Here is a 21,524-nt window from a genome sequence, read left to right as displayed (position 1 = left end):
TTATATCACGAGTGGAAAAGAAGAGAGACTAAAGAAAATTGAACATGAAAGGGAAAGAAGTAGTAAATCAAGTTTCCTTTTCAATACACCTACCTTCATGTTTTTGACGTTATGAATAAATATAACTTTAACTTTATAGAGTTTCGGAAGTGTGATTAAATCTGACTGCATGCAGTCGATCAGCGCTCTACTTTAATTTCTCTTAAGGGAAGTGGATTTTTTTTGTCCAGCTGTTTCCTAAACTCTAAGCTATTGAAAATATATAAACTTTTCATTATTCGGTAAAGTGATAATTGATTATTATCGCTTGTGCACCTTAAATGAATTTCCGGATCGTTCAATTATTTCTACATGTGTAGCACCAAAAAATTTCTTCTGTTCCAAATAAGTCAGTTTAGATCTGATTCATTCAAGAAATGTTAAAAAGTTTTAATTTCGGAAATTCACTTCAATGCTTTAAATATGTGTTAAGCATGCAATTTGCTTCATTATAAAAATTATATCCATCAAACATACAAACTACTTATTAATCAATAAGAGCTACATACTATCAACTAATACGCTACATCATCCATTTATGGAAACTCTTAGTTTGTGCAATTTCTTCAAGTCACGGCAATGAATTGTGGCTTTTATTTAAGCAAATAAAATTTATTTACTTTTTAATTGTTTTGTCATGCGCTTTTTCGTGCTCAACGGCTGCTCGTAAATATGAACGATAAGAAGCATTTTTCAAGTACAATAATGATTCACAATAATTGACTTCCGATTCCATAAAAAAAGTAAGCCGCCATATAAGCTGCTGTAATTAATGATTTTCAAAGCTTATTTACATATTCCTACACAACCGTATGTGCTTAATCTTGTTCCATCATACAAATAGTATTGTGATGACTTATCTAGGTACTTATGCAGCAGATGGAGGCAGTTGAAACAGGTGAAAGCTCTATGATTCACTTTTAATGAAATTTACTGCAGCCAACGACATAATAAAATATTTATCTCTTCTTTCCTCTCACGAACTGTATACTTACATTGAGATTAGGTCGTACATTCGGCTGTGCTGAAAGTCTGTATGAATAGAAAGAACTTATTTGGGTCATCGCTGTAAAACCGTGAAAGCAAATGTGCGATAAAGAGTGAGATGGAGATAGAAATTTGTCCAGTCATGGATGAATTCATATTGAAATGTATTTTTCTACTGTCAATTTCATATTGTTATTTTTTGGTATTTATATCCCATACAAATGTAATATTATAAAATTTCACAAGCTGAGGTATAAGCTGGATAAAAATATTGGATTTTTTTATCGTTTTTTTATAGAACTCAAACTATAAATAAAAGTTTTTATACCCAAAAAAACTATTTTTTGATGAATGAACTTCTTTTATTCTAATTCTTCTTTGTTGCTTTTTATCGCGATAACCATTAATGTGCCCAGCGAGAAGCTATAATTTCAGGACAAAATATTTTTTAATTATATGATTTATGATGATAGCAAGTTCAAAATATTTTAGGGCATGCTTAATATTTCAAAATTTCCATGGACGATATTCCTTGTAATATTCAAAAGGCACGCAATTTTTCATTCTCTCAAATTTGCGAATGTAATATAGCGCGAATGATTAATTTTTTATTAAATTTTTTCAACACAAAATATTTCTTTTTCGGCCTTTTTTCTATTCCATTTCATCATTTATCTCATGAGAATTTCCCTCCTAATGACCTCATACATTAGATCAGATTCTTATATTTTATGGAAATTGGATAATTTCGTTGCTGTCGTCCTTCAATTTAAACATGATTTCATTCACGTCAAGTGAGACTCGTAACAGCCAAAAATATTTTCATTTGACACCGAAACAAATTTTACTTTTCCTCTTCAAATGCATCGTCATTACACATAAAGAAAAATGAAATAACTCGAGACAGAGTTTGTAAGAGAAAATTCTTCTTTGCGTGTGATGAAAGAGAAAATTCAGATTGAAACTCATAAATATTAAATTAAATGCTCTTCTTTAATTTCGTGTTGCCTCTTTTTAGCTGGAGTGAGAAATATCGTGTGTTGTGTTATGTTTATGTTGTGTGATGTATTTATGCATTTTAAAATAATCGATGGAAAGCTATGAGGGGAAATGAAACGAAAATTTACTCCATGACTGCGGTCTAAATGTATTTGCCTCAGACTTAGTCATTAATCTAAATTTAAATAGATGGAATCGTTATCAGCTTTTTATTATCACAAAAAAGTGTTGATAGAAGTTTTTACAACCGTTTACAGAATGAAGAAAAGCATCATTTTACAGTAAAATAGACAAAATATAAACAATATTTCATTCTGTTAAACGATAATGCACCAGAAAAGAAATATGAAACGAACCTCACAGCTCATTGAATGATTATTAAATTGCTTTAAAAATGTGACTGGGATTGCATACATAAACACATGATGGCTGATGTCGACAATGATGATGTTGAGCCCTTTCTTATGTAAATTTAAAAATTCTAATTCAAATAACCGCCTTTAGAAATGATGAAACTTTTTATGAATTCATATATATTTATAGAAAGACGTTCTCGTCATGTTTTATTATCATGTTCCCTTTCAGTTGAGAATTTCTTTCATCGTTCTAAATTGAAGAAGAATTGAATGAATTAAGATGAAGCTATAAATTTTAATAATAACAAATTTTATTAATGTCATATATTCATAAAATATGCCATGTTTGCATATTTACATACATATGCGTATTGCAGCAGCAGTAGTGTCTGTACTCGTCAATTAATTGCGCTATAACTGTTGTTTATTATTGTATGTTGATGCTGAGAACAAAAAAGAGTACAAAACTGTGTAAATGATGTCATTAAACTTTGCAATACAATCACTTAAGAGATTCACTTGACTTGATAATTTATGTACAATACTCATAAACAATGACTATCTTTTATCATTTAATTAATGTTTTCATAAAGATCTAATTAGCTCATTCATTTATTTTTCCACGCTTTGCTTTATGCTGATTCTCACATTCGAAGCATTCGTCCTTATGGCTGCCTGCTTTTTTGTTTATAAACATTTTTTGAGCTCTGACACAATATTAGAATTTGTCGTGAAATATGATAAATTCCTGCATTAATACAGAGTGTTTATTTAACGTTCAAGAAATTCCATACTCGTCACTTTGACAATATTTTTCTCTAAATATTAAAATATTTGTCAAAAGTTGAAAATATAAACATAAACATTGCCTACATAAACACGACATCGTTGTGCCTGCACATTTTTAATGAAAAATGATATAAGAAAGTGAAAATTTAAATTTTCTTGTTAATCATATTTGAGTGGATTTAAAATGAGATTTAAACAAACATAGCTGCGAATAGAAAAGGCATTAATTTTTAAAAGCATAATAGCTAATCCAGGTTCGCTTTGTGCAGTCAATGAAGGCATACATAACAATCACTATAACGAGTAAAGTAAAAGTCCATTTTTCGATTCTTATCATAAATGCCGTCCGTCCTTCCATTGTATTTCTTTTTTTAGATATGGAAGTTTCAAATAAAATAAATGTACTACTGTATTGTGGTATGAATGAATCGTAGATAACAAAAAAATCGAGAAATATATTCTCATAACATGAAGAACTTACATAAGCATTTCTCGACGATTAGATAAAAGAAGGGAAAAAGTCATTTATTCCGTTAAAATGTCTTTAATGCATTGCATAATGTGTACTCAACGACAACAGCACGAACAAAAAGTACAACATTTAAGCATTAAGCATAATAACAACAGAAAACTTTAGTCTTGATTCACTACATTTTGCAAATCAACGTAAATTTCTCATGACACAAAATTAAAGAAGTGAAATGAAAAGCTTAAAAGTTGCGTTTCTGCTCCGCATTTTGACTTCTTTCTTAATTAGTTGATTCCGTCATTAAGCATTTCTTCCCTTCACAAAAAATAAAGAATGAGAAAATCTACACAAATTGCACTCATGTTATCATGTTAGTCGTTGCTGGAAGTGGCTATGACAAAACATGTGTGCGACAGACAATCAACTTTTGTATCAATTTAATATAATATAATATAATACGGGAAAAAGAGAATTCTTTTATTAAGAGCATTTAAGATAAGCATAAGCATTTTGTAGAACAGAGAAAGAAAATGTAATCGAATTGGAGTGAATGAACAGAAAACTGGCAACATAGCACATTTGAGGGATCTTTTTTCGTTCGAGTACTATGTGAAAGTAAAATCTGTGCTAGAAAAGTTCAATTTATTCTTTCGTCGAATGTGACTATTGTGAATGAAGATATAGTAACAAAATATGTATACATATATGATAGAGAAGCATGAAAAATATTTATGTAGGTAGAATGTAGTTCAAAACCTTCATCTAAAGCTTATTCTTTCGCAACAGTACACAATTGCAATTTTAACTTTGAATAATGAATTGCTTGAAAATTGTGTAAAGATCTCTCAGTCTCCTTCATTCTGTCGATTTAAATTTTTCTGATGTGAATGCAATGCATACATTGAATTTTAGTAAAATCTGAGTAGATCCATTCAGTAATGGAAGGGAAGATAAATACAAGTGAAGAACATGAAGAGCATCCTCTAGAGATGAAATTGAATGATTTTTTTTTGCAGACATAGGTCATGTTTTATTTGACTTTATTTTTTTTTCACTCTTCTCCCCATTTTACGTATAAAATTTAATTAAAATTTATTTTTCTGGTTGCATCCGAATAGCTATGGGTTCTGTTATTGAGAACCATGGAAATGCGATAAATTTGTTATGTCGAAAAATATTGTCGAGTAGTACTAAAGCAATAAAAACAATAACAACAAAAGAGAAACAGGTGAACTTATCCGGAACAGGTTGAACAGATTCGAGCGAATATAGACTACTTCATTCTTTATTTATATGTTGAGAATGAATTCTCTTTTTTCAAATATGCTGTCACAATAAAATGTATACAATGACGCTCGCATACACACACATAACGCACACCATTCAATTAATTTTTCCTCATTGTTTTATCTCGAATATATGCAAAAAAATATGGGAATAAAAAAATATATATATCACTTCACTTGTTTGATGCGATTCAGTGATTTTTTTCGGTAATTCTTCTTGCTTCATTTTTCCATAGTCAGCAACAATAAAATATATATTATGAGCTATAGGTTCACATTAAAGACTTTTTGCCATTATTATTATTATTATAAGCTGTTAACATTATTATGTCTTGCTACTCTTTATCTATCAAAATGTACATTAAGTATGCATATCTGTGTATGTCTCGTGTATTGTCTGTTGCTTATACCTTTTCTACCATGAAAATAATTTTAATATGTTTCACATTGTATGCTGTTAGTTTGACAAAAAGGCATGAAAATCAATTGAATTTTGTTACATCATGCTTAGTGGATTTTAATTGAAATGTGTACATATATTTACATGTTTGTGTGTATATGTCTTAACCTACTATGTACATACATCAATATTTTCGTAACTTAGTTACTTTTTCTTAGAAATTTCAACATAAATGTTTAGAGCACATATGGATTTGTCATTAAATTTACAATAGTTCCTTTGTCTGATTCAATAAATATGATTGTGGAATTCAAGGCATACAAAATTCAATAACAATTAAGTCGAGCGATTTTAATTTCCTTTTAATTAACCAGAAATTTTTCCACTAGGTAATTATAGTGGAACTATTTCAATTTCAATGCAGATAAAATTGTACATTATTTTTCAATTTCAATATAAGAAGTTCAGTTAAATCTCAAATTCAAGTGTGGGAACAAAGGCAGCAATAGAAGAAATACTTTTCGAAACAAGATTTGCGCATTGCATAAATTAGAACAGAACAAGAAACGGAAACAAAGACTTTTTTGCATAAAGGAAAAAGATCATAATTTTTCGTGAATTCTAATTTTAGATTGAACTTGCATAGCTAGAGTAAGAATGAATAAAAAAAATTAGCGTGTATGTACATGACCTAAATTTACTCACCCATTCTTCACAGCAGTTTATTTCTTTGCGCTTGCCAAAGCGAAAAAGAGAAGTCTATTTTAAGTCAAGTTTAAGACATTTTTATTAAAAATTCAGGTTGATGTTGTGCTGTTCGGTAAACGTGGGCGCCCAGACAATTGCACGCGCACTTATTCAGTGTTTATTCCTGCATATCGAGTTAGCTGTTTGCAATTGCTAATTTTCAAAAAAACAAAAATTGAAATAATGAGTTTCTATTGAACTTTTACGTGATTTACAACAGACATTGACAGGTAGCATTAATTTTCTACACCTTTTTTTGCTCTATCCATATAAACGAAAATTCATTTTCGACGTAATTATAATTCATTCCTTTATTCTTGGCAAGAATATTAACTAAATATAATATAAAATTAGGCTCGTATTTGTGAAAGTGTCGAAAGACATTTTTATGTTATGCTTAACTACAGACATATTTCCGAACATTCTTACATGTAATAAAGAAACAAAATTTAGTAAAATAAAATTTATTCAATATCAAATATGTACTGTAATGATGCAGGAAGTTTAACGTCTACTATAGAAAATTTCAGATCTAAATAAGTCAGTGTATGTATGAATGAATGTGCAGAAAGAATGCTAATAATAAGAATATATAATAAAAAATTGAAGGGTAAAATCATTGAACTTTATAACTGCAAACATTGCGAATTTCCTTTGTAGTCTGCATAATCATGTCTTTTCCTTCATTTATTCTTGAATTGTGTAGTACTGAACAATTAAAGTACATGTATACAATCGTGTAAAAGAACATTTTATGATCTTCATGCATGAATATCTTTAAGATAAATTGTTGAGTTCTAAAATAGTAAAAAAGTTTCATAATGATGAATAATGAACATAGATGGCATTAACGTGATATTTTTATCATTCGCACTACCTCTGTTTTTATGTTATTTATTGACATGCATGCCGAGAGAAAACATAATGACATCCGTTGGAATCAAAATAAACTGCCTGGAACTTTTGTTCCACACTTGGCTTCATAATAACTTCAATTCGATTTACCAAGCAAATTTTCTGTTTGAATGAGATTTTTTTTCATTACCAAACTGCACAATACAATTGGCTGAGTCAATCATTAACTAATGTGGCTTATGACCATAATTTTTTATGATGACCATGAAAATTTATAAATAACCACCTCACTGTAAAATGCTTAATTAATGAGTAATTTGATTTTTTTTATATGTATCATTCAATAATGAATATTAAAAGACGCGATATCGTTGTGAAATCTTCACAAGACACATTCAATGTAATATTTCGACAAAACAGCTTTGAATTTATATAGACAGTGATGGAGCCTGAGAGACGTTTTTCTTGGAATTCTCTAAATCACTCGACCACAAAGACCTTACTCTTGTAACACCAGATATCAATATACCACTCTGGTTAGACTCTACAAGCATGAGTTGTGCAGTTAAAGTTTATCTCACGTCATAGAAATGTGTAAAAATTTCTGTTTATTTTTCTTAAAGTCTGAAGAACTCAATGAAAAGAGAATTTTAACGAAAAATGAGTGAAATAATCTTTATGGGTTTTTAATGGCCAATTTGCTCGTTCTTTTCTCATATGTATTATTTATACATATTTATTTAGTTCAGTTCTGTAAGATTATTACGTAAGATTCGTATTGTGCTTTAATTAATATGATTTGTGAAAACATCTGTTTTTTATTTCTGATTCAAATTCACAAAGATTTCGTAAGTGAGCATTAATTGAGATTTTTTTTCTTTCATTGATGTTTGGGAACTACTTTAAAAAAGATGTTTCAGGATGTAGCATCAAGGGAAAATCTAAATTTTAAATGTTGCGTTTTACCGCTTTACTTATGTTCACCGTTCGACCGACACAGAATTAATATACATAGTAAATAGTGAGCTATATTTAACTAGTTATGAAGGTGAAATGTAATGTTATAACTCTACTTTTTAAGTATTCTTCTAAAGTCAGCAAACAGTCAGTCGTAAGAGCAATTCATTTTTTATTATTCAAAGACCTTATCATTTCAGCAGATCTACACTCTTTACAGTATGTTCTTACATGTAGAAAACATTTTATATGAATTTTATGTATGATGGCTCGTGAACGTTACTTTTATAAATTTTCATTAGAAGTGAAGTAATTCTAGCGAAATGATACCTACATGCTTTAAATCTGACTGAATATATAACTAAAATCATAATAATCTTAAGTAGTTGAATGACCACTTGAGATTGTTTGGCTATTAAACAAGCAGCTGTTACTTTTAATGTCGATATTGTAAACGAAATAAATTAGCCGTATACAGTTTTTTCGTGAGTCATAAAAAGAAAAGTTGTGATGCCGAAAATAATAAAATCGCAACCTCATTTGAATACAAAAATGAAATTAAAAGTTGCTAATTCCTGGAAGTGTGCAGAAAAATGAAACAAAAAATTAAATTTCACTCAATTATATGACGAATGTCTTAAAATTTATATATTCATTATATTTTTTCCGCCTCTCGCTCACAGCGTTGACAATGAAAATTAATGTGTCATACTTTGATGATTGTTTACTTTTCATTCATTTCTAATTTTCATATTTCTTCTTTTGTGCGAAAAAAAATCATTCATATGGTGATTATATTGACGTTTGTGTCTACAACTCTTGTGAAAATTCACTGAGCTCAAAGGAGTACAGTTAACAATAAGATACATCTCAGCTCTCATGTCATTTGAAACACTTTAAAGTGCCATTCATTCATTGTTTTCTGATGTTTTAATTTAAAAAAATTTTTAATCTTCGTGTCACATTCTTTACCTATTTTTCCAAACAATTCGTGACTAAAGGCTAATTTTAGTTTTATTAAATACCCAATTTAATGGTTACTCAATTGGCTGAATTTGACGGACTAATTTTAAGCATTATTTCGCTTGAAGTAATTTAATTGTTTTAATTGCACTTTGCAAATTTATTTAACGCCTTAATTGTTTACTCTATTATGTGCGACTACAATTCAACAGCTCTCGAAATGAGGAAGGAATAACTGCTTTAAGTGGCTCCGATTATTCCACTTATCAGAATATAAAAAATCATATTCTATAATTTACACTCGAATAATCTTCATCTTCTTGTGAATTCATTTATGATTCATAATCATATGCTCTTATATTCTTAGAAAAGCAAGTCTCGTTATCATATTTTGAGTGGGCGATGAATCATATTCCTTGTCGACTAAGTTCAGAAAACTGAACTGTATTAAATAGCATTAGTAGAATGATTTTGAAATTTACTTACTTCTTGTTTTATTTTCTTATTTACAGATAACTGAAAGTTGATAGCAACAGAAGTATCAGAAGCAAGCAAAACAACATCAGCGGGCTTTAAATACTTTCATTTTAAAATTGCTCATTGTGCTCTATCGAGCACACAATCCCATTAATTTGATTCTTTAAATACAATGGGTGTGCCATCTTTCCATCATCAGCAACAGAAGCACCATAAATACCCCCATCATGAACATTGTCAACAACAAAGAGAATATAAACATACGACCAATCGATATGAATGCAAAAAATTAGGTTTAATAGCCATTTTGGCAATTATCGTGATAATAAATGTAGGTGATGCGAATGCATTTGATAGCTTAGCAAATGATCAATATGAGTTTCATAAGGAATTTGAGAGACTTCATAAGCAAGTTAAGCCACAGACATATTCCTTGCAAGATCAGATAGCTAGCAATCAACAGTATAATCGACGCACACCAGTCTACCAGAAACCTCAGTTTAATCTTGCTAACATACCAAATCGAGAACATCATTTTGGCGTGCAGCAACAGGAACAACGCCAAGAACAACACCAACAACAGCAGAGAATTTTGGAGATTGAAAATACAAAATATTCAATATGGCCACATAATATGACATATTTGAGCTCAACGGGTTATAATGCATTAGGCATGCTGCAACTGTATAATCTCACAAATACAATTATTGATTTATTTATTGACAAAAATGAGCCTATTCCAGCAGGTGAGGAACAAAACATTCATTTTTTTCAATTTTTTTTAAATCCACCCACATTCAAGTATATGAAAGTAAAAATAAATTGATACTTGATAAATAATGTGAACTCTGATGAATATACGCAGCATGTGTATCCACATATAATGTCGTGAAATGTGAATGGTTACGAACGATGATGACAAAGCCAAAAAAGAAATAGGAAGAAGAAATGTTAATTAATATGCCCACATCAAAGAGCGACATGCCATCATTAAAAAAATTATTATCATCTTGTCGTGTCAATGTGTATAATACAGTTAATAGCTGACACACATATATTCGTTCCAACTTTAATAATTTCTATAGAATTTGTTTTGAATTGATTTAATTAATTGATGCTGATTAATTGAAATGATTTTTAATGAATTGGACTTTCAAGTGATTTCTGTTACATTGGAAATCAATAAATATTTTCAGTAATTATTGTATCAAATACAATGATTCAGCTCTTTAAATAGGAATTAGCCACAACTAAGTGCTTAAAAAGGGGGTTATGAGAAATGAAAAATTTACATTTACACAAACATGAATATTCAATTCACATTATAACGTATGTACTGAAAACTTCTCGTTCTTCTTTACTGCAATAACTGTAAAGTTTGTGATGAGCAGCACACAGAGAAATAAAAACCACATATGATGGTCGAGACAAAGAAGCTTTACACACATGCCATCATCATATTCAATTGTTCTCGGTTCTACTACATTACTCGTAGTGTGATTGCTTCTCTTGTGTTTTTTTAATGCTTTCATGCTTTATATTCTACGACTATCTATTGTTCTTTCAATTAATAATTTTTTTCCTTAAAATGAGCATTAAAAACTTTTTCAAAAAGGTACAAAAAGAAGATTCTGATTTGAAAAACAATTCAATGAACAAAAGAACTTTGTCGAGGAATTATTAAGTAATTTAAAAGGAATCCATTTATACCCATCTTGAAAATGTTTTTTACAGTTCTCTATTGCTATTCTATAAATTTATTAGTATGAGATGTACGGGGGTGGGTTGAAATTTATTCATGAGCAATACTATTGCCATCATCATATGAGATATAATTTTCATAAGATGCAATCTTGACATTTATGCAAGATCTTCATATTACTTGTGACTGTGTCTGTTGAAATTTGTTAAATAATAACTTTTAGCAGCACATTACTAATAGCTTTATGAATATGTTTCATACCTGCTTTAAAATGTTGAGTTATTGTATTTGACCCTCCTATAACGTTTATGAACTTAACAATAATGTGTCTGCTTTAAAAATATCAACTTTTCTTCATTGTTCATAGTTCAGATAATGTAATATCCTTTTCATAAAGCTAGTTTCAACAGATTTACACACATTGTAATAGAATAACTTATTGAAATTTAAATGAATAGAAAAATAAGTCATTAAGAAATGGTCTTTAAGTGAAATTAAGTTGAGACGAGAGACCGAGACAAGATAAGAGCTCATAAAATGTACTCGTATTCAAGCACCGACTATATATCGATAGGGTCAATGGACGAAATGTTTATGGGAGAAATCTGAGATTAAACCTTCGAAACCTTTCATGATTGATTTGATTTTAATTTTAAATGATCATGAAAAATTAGGAAAATAAAGCGAATGTGAAGATTAAAATGAAAAAGAAAGGCAGACACAGTCTGAATCAATGTTTGGGCATTTATATGATTGTAAAATAATAAAAAAAACACGCTCAAAGGGATAAGAAAGAAGTAATCAAAATATGAAATAAAAGAAATTATCATGATGTTCATATGCTTGATGTTAATCATGTATTGTATTGAGGGAATTTAAAGAAAAAAAAAGTTTAATAATATAAAAAATGGAAATGAATATAAAAGGAGAAGAAGAAAGAAATCCGACATCGAGAATTATTTTCAGTACGTGTCTTAATGGAATGAATTCGTTTCATTTTAATACTTTTTGCCATTGTTCGATGAAGGAGATTGGTACTGAAAAGCCACTGAACTTTTTAGAAACAAGATGAGATGAGATTTTTTTATGAGACATGATTTGCGATATCTACCTCCATCTACTGAAAATGAAACTTATCAGATTACGACACAAATGCCATAAAACAAAATTTGCCGAATCGCATATTTTACGGATTCAAAAAATATTTTACGAAAGTCAATTTTTTATTTCAGTTTATCGTGTAAACGATAAGTAAGGATTTATTATGATGAGCATGCAAAACGTGAATCATTTTTAGCTCATTGTAAATGATTCTATTTTGACTATGACTATTTCATTATCAGTCATGAAACGTGTTATTTTTGACACAAAAGTTTGTTGTACTTCACCGTTGGAGGCTTTTCACGAGTCCTTACGACAAACACCCAAACACTTTTTTTGATAGTCATTGTGAAAATGGCAAAAAGTTAACATTTAGCTTCTAGTTAGTCATAAAAAAAAAATTTGCTGTATTTGTGAACGCGGTAAAATTTGAATATTCTTGATTACGACTAGCCCACTTGAAGTAGAATGAACCATAATAATATCCATTAAGATCCACTTTTTCTTCGTTTTATTTATGAATTTGATGCAAATTGCGTTTCATGAAAACGACTCAAATTATTCAATTTTTCCACTAGCCTCGTTGCTTTAATTCACTTTTCATGTTTTTATGCTATAAACAATTTTGGATATACCCTATGAAATGAAAGCATTATCACTATATGACGCATTTTGTTTGTTTAATTAATAATATAAATTCTGTATCATCATAAAAATTTGAAGTTTATTTTTTAAATATTGACACAATTGTTTGTGTCTGGATATGATATTGCTTTCCACAAAATTCAAATTTCCTGACATTTATCTCTATTCAACAATTTTACTAAAGTCTCGAAAAACGAGGATTTTTTGATGTTTAAGCATTTCTATGCTATTCATTAGCATTTGGATTTTAACGGATATATCCTTATTTGTTTGCTATGCTTCATAGCCCAGTAAAAATGAGAAATTCGCAGAGTATTCAGAAAAAAATCATTATATTTCTACATAATGTCTCCATATAGAGATTTGAGTGCTGATAACCCAAATTACTCATTTTGATATTTAAAATTGAAATTACTCAACAATTACTAGAAAAAAAAAGTTGTCATTTTTTCATGTTATGAATATTTGTATTAATCCAATTAGCTAATCGCTTAGGTTTACTCATGAGATTTTAGAGCAATATATTGCAAGCATATAAAAATGAATTTCATATTTGTCTGGAATTTACGCTGCATGTGTTTAATACCTACAATATTTTTATTGCTAATTCAGATTTCTCAACTGTCAAATGGCTGTGCTTAAAGCAAAATTTCAAAATATTTAGAGGTGATCGCATCACGTTCACAATCAAATGCGCATTAAGAATCTACCCTTAAAGCATTTCTGATTCTCCAACATTGATAATAATGAATTCGGTTCGAAGAATTTTTTTTTTTTTTGAATGCTCAATAAATTATTTTGGTTCTATCTATTTCATCATGATAGAACTTGTTTAAACTCATTGTACTGAAGCAATGGAAAATAATTAATTTTTTGTACTACTGCTACTGATTGCCTCCGTCTATGTGTTCTTGTGAACTCAATACTCTTTGCCATAGAAAATCAATAATGTGCAAGGCTGAATTTCATACGTTATATGTGGATACATGATCTGACAGATTTTTGGTGCTTATTGAAATACACAGAATAACAACGTGTAAAACAATTTGTCATAAAATTAATTGAATTACCATTAATATTGTTTATTTGTACCATGAACATAATTAAATTCCGATTTACATTTTTTATGGCTAAATCAACTGAAAAATAATGAAATTTTTGTGCTATTTTATTTTCTGCCTTTAGGCTTTATCGAAATTGATGAAATGACAGTGAGCTTAGGACCGAATGTACAACGGCATCAATACTACGAAATACTTAAGAAATATTGGCTCATTATTATTATTGCTATTGTGACAATAATAACGGCTTTATTGATGCCATTAATTGGTCTATGCTTCTGTTGTTGTCGATGTGCTGGAGCATGTGGCGGTAGATCTCAACCATTTGATAAGAAACACGACACGTGTAGAAGATTTTTCCTCGGTTTTATTCTTCTATGTGTCGTTTCATCCATGATGTAAGCAATAACTTTCCTAATTAATATTTAGTGCTTACAAATAATTGATGTATTCTAACTTATTTGCAGCTTCGGTGTCATTGTGGCATTTGTCACTAACATAACACTCCAGCATGGTGTCGAGAATGCCACAATATCAGCACGTTATGCTGTTGACGATACACGAACGTATCTTAAGTCGACATCATATCAAGTCAATCATCTTCTTGTGACAAATTATGGAGAATTAAAGGAGCACCTGTTTCATACTCTTGATAAGACATCCGAGACAGTTGTTGCAAAATTAGATAAGGCATCAAATGCTGTTTCACTTGATACACTACATGACATTGTCGAGTCATTACCACAAATACAAAGTGACTTGTTGGAAATGAACAGAGTATCTAAGGATATGCAACAGAAAGCATCGCAATTGAATGACGGTAAATTTATATAACTAGAAATTTATTTTATGCAACAATGCTCACACACGTTTTATGTATTTTTTCCCGATTGCTCATGATTATAAAGGACTTCGTGGAGTTAAACGTGAACTGTTGAATGCATTGCAACAGTGTCGTACAAATGAGTGCAAGCAAGTCCAACAGGACTACGAAATTGGACGTTTGGATGAAAATAATATTCATTACGATAAGGTAAGACTTACATATATGTTATAATGCTGATGGACAGCAGCTGTCTTTTAAAACATATCACTTAACATCATTACTCTTCATTTCATTTTCCTCTCATTTAGTGTAAAATAATTCAAATTTTACTTTACATTTTTATGGCTGCATTTCTTCTTTTCATTATTTTCAAAAAATTTACTTTTTCCCTTGCTATTGGTGGTTAATTTCTTATAGTCTGATGGGAAATGGCTTTCGATTTTTTTTTATTTTCCATAGAATATCATCTTTCGATATGTTACATACCATCAACCAACTTGGGTTGATTTTTTTAACACATTTATTTCATTTCATTCTATAACAATTTTGACGACATTTTCATGTCATATTATATATGTGCTGTTTACGCAAAAAGTTTATTCTCATGAGGTCCTCCTAACACATAATCCAATTCTTGTTTTATTTATTAGTCTATAAAACAATAACAGATGAAACAATATGTATTTTTTTTTTTATATGTTTTAATTGCTTCAAGCCTCTCAGCCAGAAACAATATTTTTATTATTTCTTCTTTTGTTATCATTAATGTCTATGGTTTATGCTGTCAATTAGGGATATAGCCAGAAATTATCAAATGAGGGACATAAATGGGTACTTTAAGTGCCTAAAATGATATACCGAGTTTCTAAATCTGTGGTGGGCATCCTGTGTGCCACTCGGCTTTGGTCGAGGCATACCACTAAGGTGTAAAAAATGAAAGCTTGCCCACTTGCTCTGACCTAAATATTCAAGATCATTTTGTTTATCAAAACTTCTTCTCCTTGATCTGGCTACGTCCCTGCTGTACAGTCTTGTTATTTTTGTTTTGGGACATAATACAATAAAGAAACTTTTTATTCTTTTCCTTTCTCATTACACGCTAATTGTTGTATAAATATCATTTCAAACATATATCATGCAAAATAACCAAAAAAAAAAAACAAACTTTAACTCAAATAGGAATTAGATCGATATTATCCAAGGGTATGTTGAATACATTTCTCAAAACTTATCCTTACCTTCTAACTTTACTTATATATCTATCATATAATCTCAACCTCTCCTTTATTGTTATGCAATTCCTAAATTTTTTAATAATATGATATATATGTCTTGCAATCTAGAAACTCAATACTCACACTATGTGTAAAATACTTTTTTTTAAACTTTTTATTACACTTATTTTTATCTCATTTTTGGCATCTATTAATTTTACTTAATTATAACCTTTATATGAATGTTTTTGGCATGACTAATTTAGTTAAGCATTTTATGATTTGCTTGTGAAACTTTTGACTTTTACCTCGATTTCCATTGTTGAAGATTTTTCTTAGAAATCATCAGGAATATTGAGTTCAAGTCGATAATTTATGCTACCTCAAACCGCTGGAAACCTTTCCATAATATTATTTATTAACAGATTGGTCAAGAAGAATCTTCACAAAAAAATTTATTTATTTAAAATATGCTTGTGCATGGACATGCTGTTTGATTAAAAACAATCCATAAAATTCATTGTGTTCCCTTACATCTTCAAAAAATAAGGAATTGATTGATGATAAAATGAAACAATGTAAATATGTGTACATATTTACTAACATTAATGTGAAAGTAGTAAACTTAGGATAATCCATCAACTTAAACATTTTCATGTCACTTCATTGCTCGCAAATGCTTAAATATAAATATCTATATACATATACTTTTAATCTCATGCTTTATGTTCGTTCATTTTTTATGATGTATGTAAGTTATAATAATAAAACTTTTTTATGTTCGCTCCTCCAGCTTCCCGATCAAACAGAAATAATTAACAATGTGCAGTCATTATTGGATGGACCGCTTCAACAAACTGTTGATTCTAGTGAGAAAAAGATTAAGGATATCAGGAATGAAATTGAAAATATCATAAAATCAAATGTGCCTGAAGTAAAAATGTCTATCAATAAGGTTGGGCAGGCAATGCAAGAGATCTCTAATCGAGTAACACGTGAAATTGATGGAGTTTCGGATTTGGTTGGAAATAACACGTACAAATATTTCATAACTGCCGATGACTATATTGCTCAATATAGCATTTATCGTTATTACGGAGGACTTATTGTCAGTTCCGTTTTGCTCATTATTCTCGTATTTGCAACATTTGGATTATTGTGTGGAATTTGTGGAAAGCGTCCGGACGGCTATGGAGATGATTGTTGTACAAAGGGTGCTGGATCCAGATTTTTGATGTGGTATGTATTTAAATTTCCATAACTGACTCGTATTAAATTAATCATTATTGTCTGCTTTTAGCTCTGTCGCTTTAATCTTCTTAACAATATCTGTATTGCTCGTAATCTGTTTGGCATTATTCCTTTCTGGACTTGTAATGCGACGTGGTGTTTGTGATCCACTTAGAGATCCAGAAAATGATCAAATAGTTACATCATACCTTGATAAATTTATTGATGTCAATAAATTTGTCTTTCCAAAGGGTCGTAAAGTTCCATTACAAGCAAATGAGGGAACAGATGCTGATTCAGAGCCATTAAGAATATCTCATATTATTGGTGAATGTCATCGAAATAATTCAATTTTCAAGGTCTTTGGAGTTGAGAAACATATCAACATAAGTCAAATTGAAGAGTTCCCAAAGAAGTATGGAATCGATGTCAAGTTGAATGAATTGGCCGATAATGTTGGAATTAGTTCTCAAGTGAAAATCTTATCCGACGAAGCGAGACGTGAAATTCGACAATTATCAAAATCACAACTAAACAACTTCCAAGCATACAAATATGTTGATAATCTAACACAAAACATAACACACTTTGATCTCATTAGTCTCGCAGATCGTTTGAAAGTCGCATCAACACGTTTGTCAACCAGCAGTGAAATTAAAACAAAAATTGATGTTCAAGAGTTACACTTGCGTACATACCAAAAGAATTTAGTAGATCCGTTGCTTAATGGAACAAATCGATTGCTTTCACTTGCAAAGTCATTGGATGAGAAGCTTCATTTTAAGCAGACGACTTTCGAAAAAGCCATCATGAAATTAATCCAAGAAATCGATGAAGCAGAACGATTCCTAAATGAACAAGGAACATCGTACGTTCAGCAAATTTCACATGAATTGCTTGACAATTTCAGTCGTAATGTTAAAGCATATTTGAGTCTTGTCATTAACACAACAACCAATGATGTTGGACGATGCGAACCAATTAGTAATGTTTACAATTCGACGATTGTTACGGTTTGCAATCGTGTCGTTGATCCATTTGTAAGTAATATCATCATTGGAGCATTTAATAGTTACTAAATTATGTTTTTTCATTCTAGAATGGCTTTTGGGCAGGTGTCATCTTTTGTGTCCTTTTGTTCTTCCCAACCATTGTACTTAGTGCAAAATTATCGACACTTTATCAAAAAATTGATCCTTATCCAGGACCCTTAGTTGAAGCGTAAGTCATACGTTATTTATTTAATTCTATTATTTAACAGATCCTTATTTTTGTGCCAAATATCCAATGATTCGTGTAATCTTAATCGTTATCAATTATGCTTATTGTTGCCAAAAAAAACGTATCTTTTCATTTCTATATTTTCTTTTTTTTATTTTTCTGTGAATGCCTGATTGATTTGATTTATTGGAATGAAACGACCATAAAAATACAAACCGTTTTACGTGTGGCATCTTGTGATTGAAATTGTTCATTTTTCTATTCTCTTGAAAATATTGCACATATATATTCAGAGAGTATTTGTATGATGCATACAGTGAGCGAGATAACATACCATTGGCAAAGTAAGTGTCAATTAGATAAATCCTTTATTTTTGTGCGTTAAGCTTATTATAGTGAACATGTTAAGTAATTATAGTTTGTGAATCTTTTATGGTTTTGGGATGATTGTTGCCTTAGTCTCTGAATGAATTATTAACATTCTTAATACTTTCAGTGTTCCAAAGAATAAACGTCGCCGTAAAAATGATAGACGTCAAGGACGAGATAGACGTGGTGATTATTATGAGGAAGCAAGTCCTGCACCTTCCTCAAGTAATCCTCGCGATGCTAGATATAATGATATGGCACCAAAAAATTGGGATAATGCACCACCGCGTTACCAAAATCCAGTAGCACCACCATCATCAGAATACGAACGTCCACCTCCATACTATTATAGGTAAATCCATCTCTGATGATGACACTGCCAATACTGACTAAAATTTTCCCCTGTTGTGTGTATTTTAGTGGTTTTGGTCCAAGTTCAGCACCAAGCGAAAATGAATAAATACTCAAAAGTAATTTTTTAACAATTTCTCTCTTAATGTATAATCTCCCTATATAAAAAAACTTTTTTTTTCGAATAAAGTAGGAATGAGCATTATGTGCAGTTAGGGTTAAAAAACATTTAGACAGGAGCAGATTAAGAAAAAAAAACTACTATGAAGATGATAATGATGATAAAAAATGTATTTTATATAAATGACATTGAGATGAACGGAAAAAATACCTATTTTTATAAGGATGCTGAAAAATAATTAAATGTGCTAGGAAATTTACATTTTTTCTCAATAATTAATTATTTTTGTTCCTTCTTTGGTGTTCATTAAGGAAGAAAAGCATAAATTTCAGTGCTACAAAAACAATTTAATGTAAAATATTAATTATAACCTAGCAAACAAAGAGGATGGTTGAAAGAGTTGAGTAAGCATGCTCATTTAGTATATTTAGAGACTCTAAAGAGCATTCTCTTTACCTGTTAGGGATAAGAATTTAATTCAAGGGAAACACATGCGATCAATATTCCAATTCATTATTGAAGTAATTTACCTACTTTTCCATTTTTCTATATACATACATTAAACAACCACTTTATCCCAAATAATGCCAATTGTTTTTTATAAGTTCATTTTTTTAATCGAAAAAAAGTAAGAAAAATATACAAGAAATCAATAAAAAAAATTTTAAAATTACTAGATTTAAGTTCAATTACATCAATTAGAAGTACAAGGCTGATTCAAAAGAAAAAAATATTTTTTAATTATTTCCATTCGACAAACAAACAAAAGGAAAATTGAATAATTTTTTGCCATTTCCATTTTTTTTATTATGATGTTCAGGTGTTTTTAGTTGTTTTTCACTAGTCAATCAATCAATTTCAATATTATACTTCTCTATGTCCACATTTTAAACTCATTTGAATTTTAATCCTGAATTTTGTTTTTTGATCTTTAAGATTAAATTCAATTCAGGTATTAATTTCATTCCATTTTTATGTTTACAACTGTATTTGCTGAAAAAACACAATACTGCCCCCACTGATATTTTTAGTATCAAAGATCATTTTTATACTGATACCATTTCAACGCTCTTCTAGTTTAATTTACAATATTGTAGTTAGTTAGAATTCGCTCGAATCTACAATTGAATTTAGTTTCATCAAAGTTGAAGGATTCATCAGTTTCATGCTGTTCCTTAGGTAATGGCTTACATCTTCAGTAGGGTTACATTCTTGATTTAGAATCTTATATGCAAAGTCATACAAAATCTAATGTAGATCAGATCCTTTAGTACAGCAAGAAACTAGTCCAGAACTCATAATGTATCTTCACATTTAACATTCTAGTGATTTCGTCCAACACATTTTCATATGAATTTCTCATGTGTTGGATTATATTAAGATCTGAAAAGTATTAAAGTTATAACAATTATTTGACAATTCATATCAAAACTTAGTAGGTGAAGATTCAGTGTCTGAGGAGTACTTCAAAGCGTATAACAAAAGAAAAATAAAAAAATCTTTAATTTCATGTGATTTTTAATTTAAAATTTAAGATGATACATAACAAGAAATGTATGAAAATTTAGAATATCAAATGATATCCAATAAGATGATATAAAGGAACGAAAAAACATTTTTAGTATAAGGATTTAATGTAAAAGTATCGCTTAAAATTTTATCTTTTCGCCGCTAATGTAATTATAAGTTCAATTTCTAGTTTTTCTTTTAATTCCTACTCAATTGTGGCCATTTCTATCATCATCATATACATTAGAGACACCATATATGCAATAACTTTAAAATGTAAACAGAATGGCTCAATTAATTCAATTTAATGGTGGTAAAAATTTACTATACAATATTTTCAATTTAATAAATAATAATATACATTATTATGAGAAAATTTTTACGAATTCAATTTATGATGAAAGTTTATAGAAATTGCAAGTATATTATTTATACATCACGTATTTCTTAGAATCATCTTTTATTATTATACATGTGTAATGATATATCTATTTTGTCTCAATTTCTTATAACATGTAGATTGATTCTAAGGATGAAATGCAACCTTAAAAATAACCAAAAAAATGCATAACAAATGTGTATAAAAGAATAGTAAATATAATTTCATTTTGAAACGTTCAGCAACAAGAAAAGCTGATAAAATTTAATAAAAAGTAAAGTTTTTTCGAATTAGATGTAAAATTTGAAAATAAGAGAGATAAAAATGCAAAAAAAAAATTGTGAAAACCACAAAAATGAGAGGAAGGAAGATGAAAATAAAAAAAAATTCAATTTAATTGTAAAAGACTCTATGATAATATGAGAAAAAAGCAACTTCAAAATAAAGTCTGCAAAAAATAATAAAAATTTA

At 29.5% G+C, this 21,524-nt stretch overlaps 1 protein-coding gene across 6 annotated transcripts in view; it reads left to right on the top strand.

The window, feature by feature from the left end:
• Positions 1-21,524, top strand: part of LOC139094749 (prominin-like protein) — a 27,050-nt gene extending 5,526 nt beyond the window's left edge. For 2 of the 6 annotated variants that reach the window (XM_070645913.1, XM_070645912.1), the window contains exons 2-12: positions 9,360-10,070; positions 13,958-14,231; positions 14,301-14,653; positions 14,742-14,866; positions 15,839-15,862; positions 16,667-17,112; positions 17,174-18,143; positions 18,203-18,324; positions 18,618-18,668; positions 18,821-19,045; positions 19,114-21,524. In XM_070645913.1, coding sequence (XP_070502014.1) covers positions 9,497-10,070; positions 13,958-14,231; positions 14,301-14,653; positions 14,742-14,866; positions 15,839-15,862; positions 16,667-17,112; positions 17,174-18,143; positions 18,203-18,324; positions 18,618-18,668; positions 18,821-19,045; positions 19,114-19,153 — 3,204 coding nt within the window. In that variant the 5' untranslated portion in view covers positions 9,360-9,496 and the 3' untranslated portion in view covers positions 19,154-21,524. The remainder of the gene's footprint in view (positions 1-9,359; positions 10,071-13,957; positions 14,232-14,300; positions 14,654-14,741; positions 14,867-15,838; positions 15,863-16,666; positions 17,113-17,173; positions 18,144-18,202; positions 18,325-18,617; positions 18,669-18,820; positions 19,046-19,113) is intronic. The other 4 variants (XM_070645915.1, XM_070645914.1, XM_070645918.1 and 1 more) reach the window with 4 other exon arrangements.

The sequence above is a fragment of the Chironomus tepperi genome, unplaced genomic scaffold, assembly GCF_022539635.2.
Source record: "Chironomus tepperi strain 1889 unplaced genomic scaffold, CSIRO-AGI_Ctep_v1 contig_354, whole genome shotgun sequence".
NCBI classification, from domain to species: Eukaryota; Metazoa; Arthropoda; class Insecta; order Diptera; family Chironomidae; genus Chironomus; species Chironomus tepperi.
The sequence above is the reverse complement of the archived record's forward strand: the minus strand, read 5'-3'. Positions and strand labels throughout refer to the sequence as shown.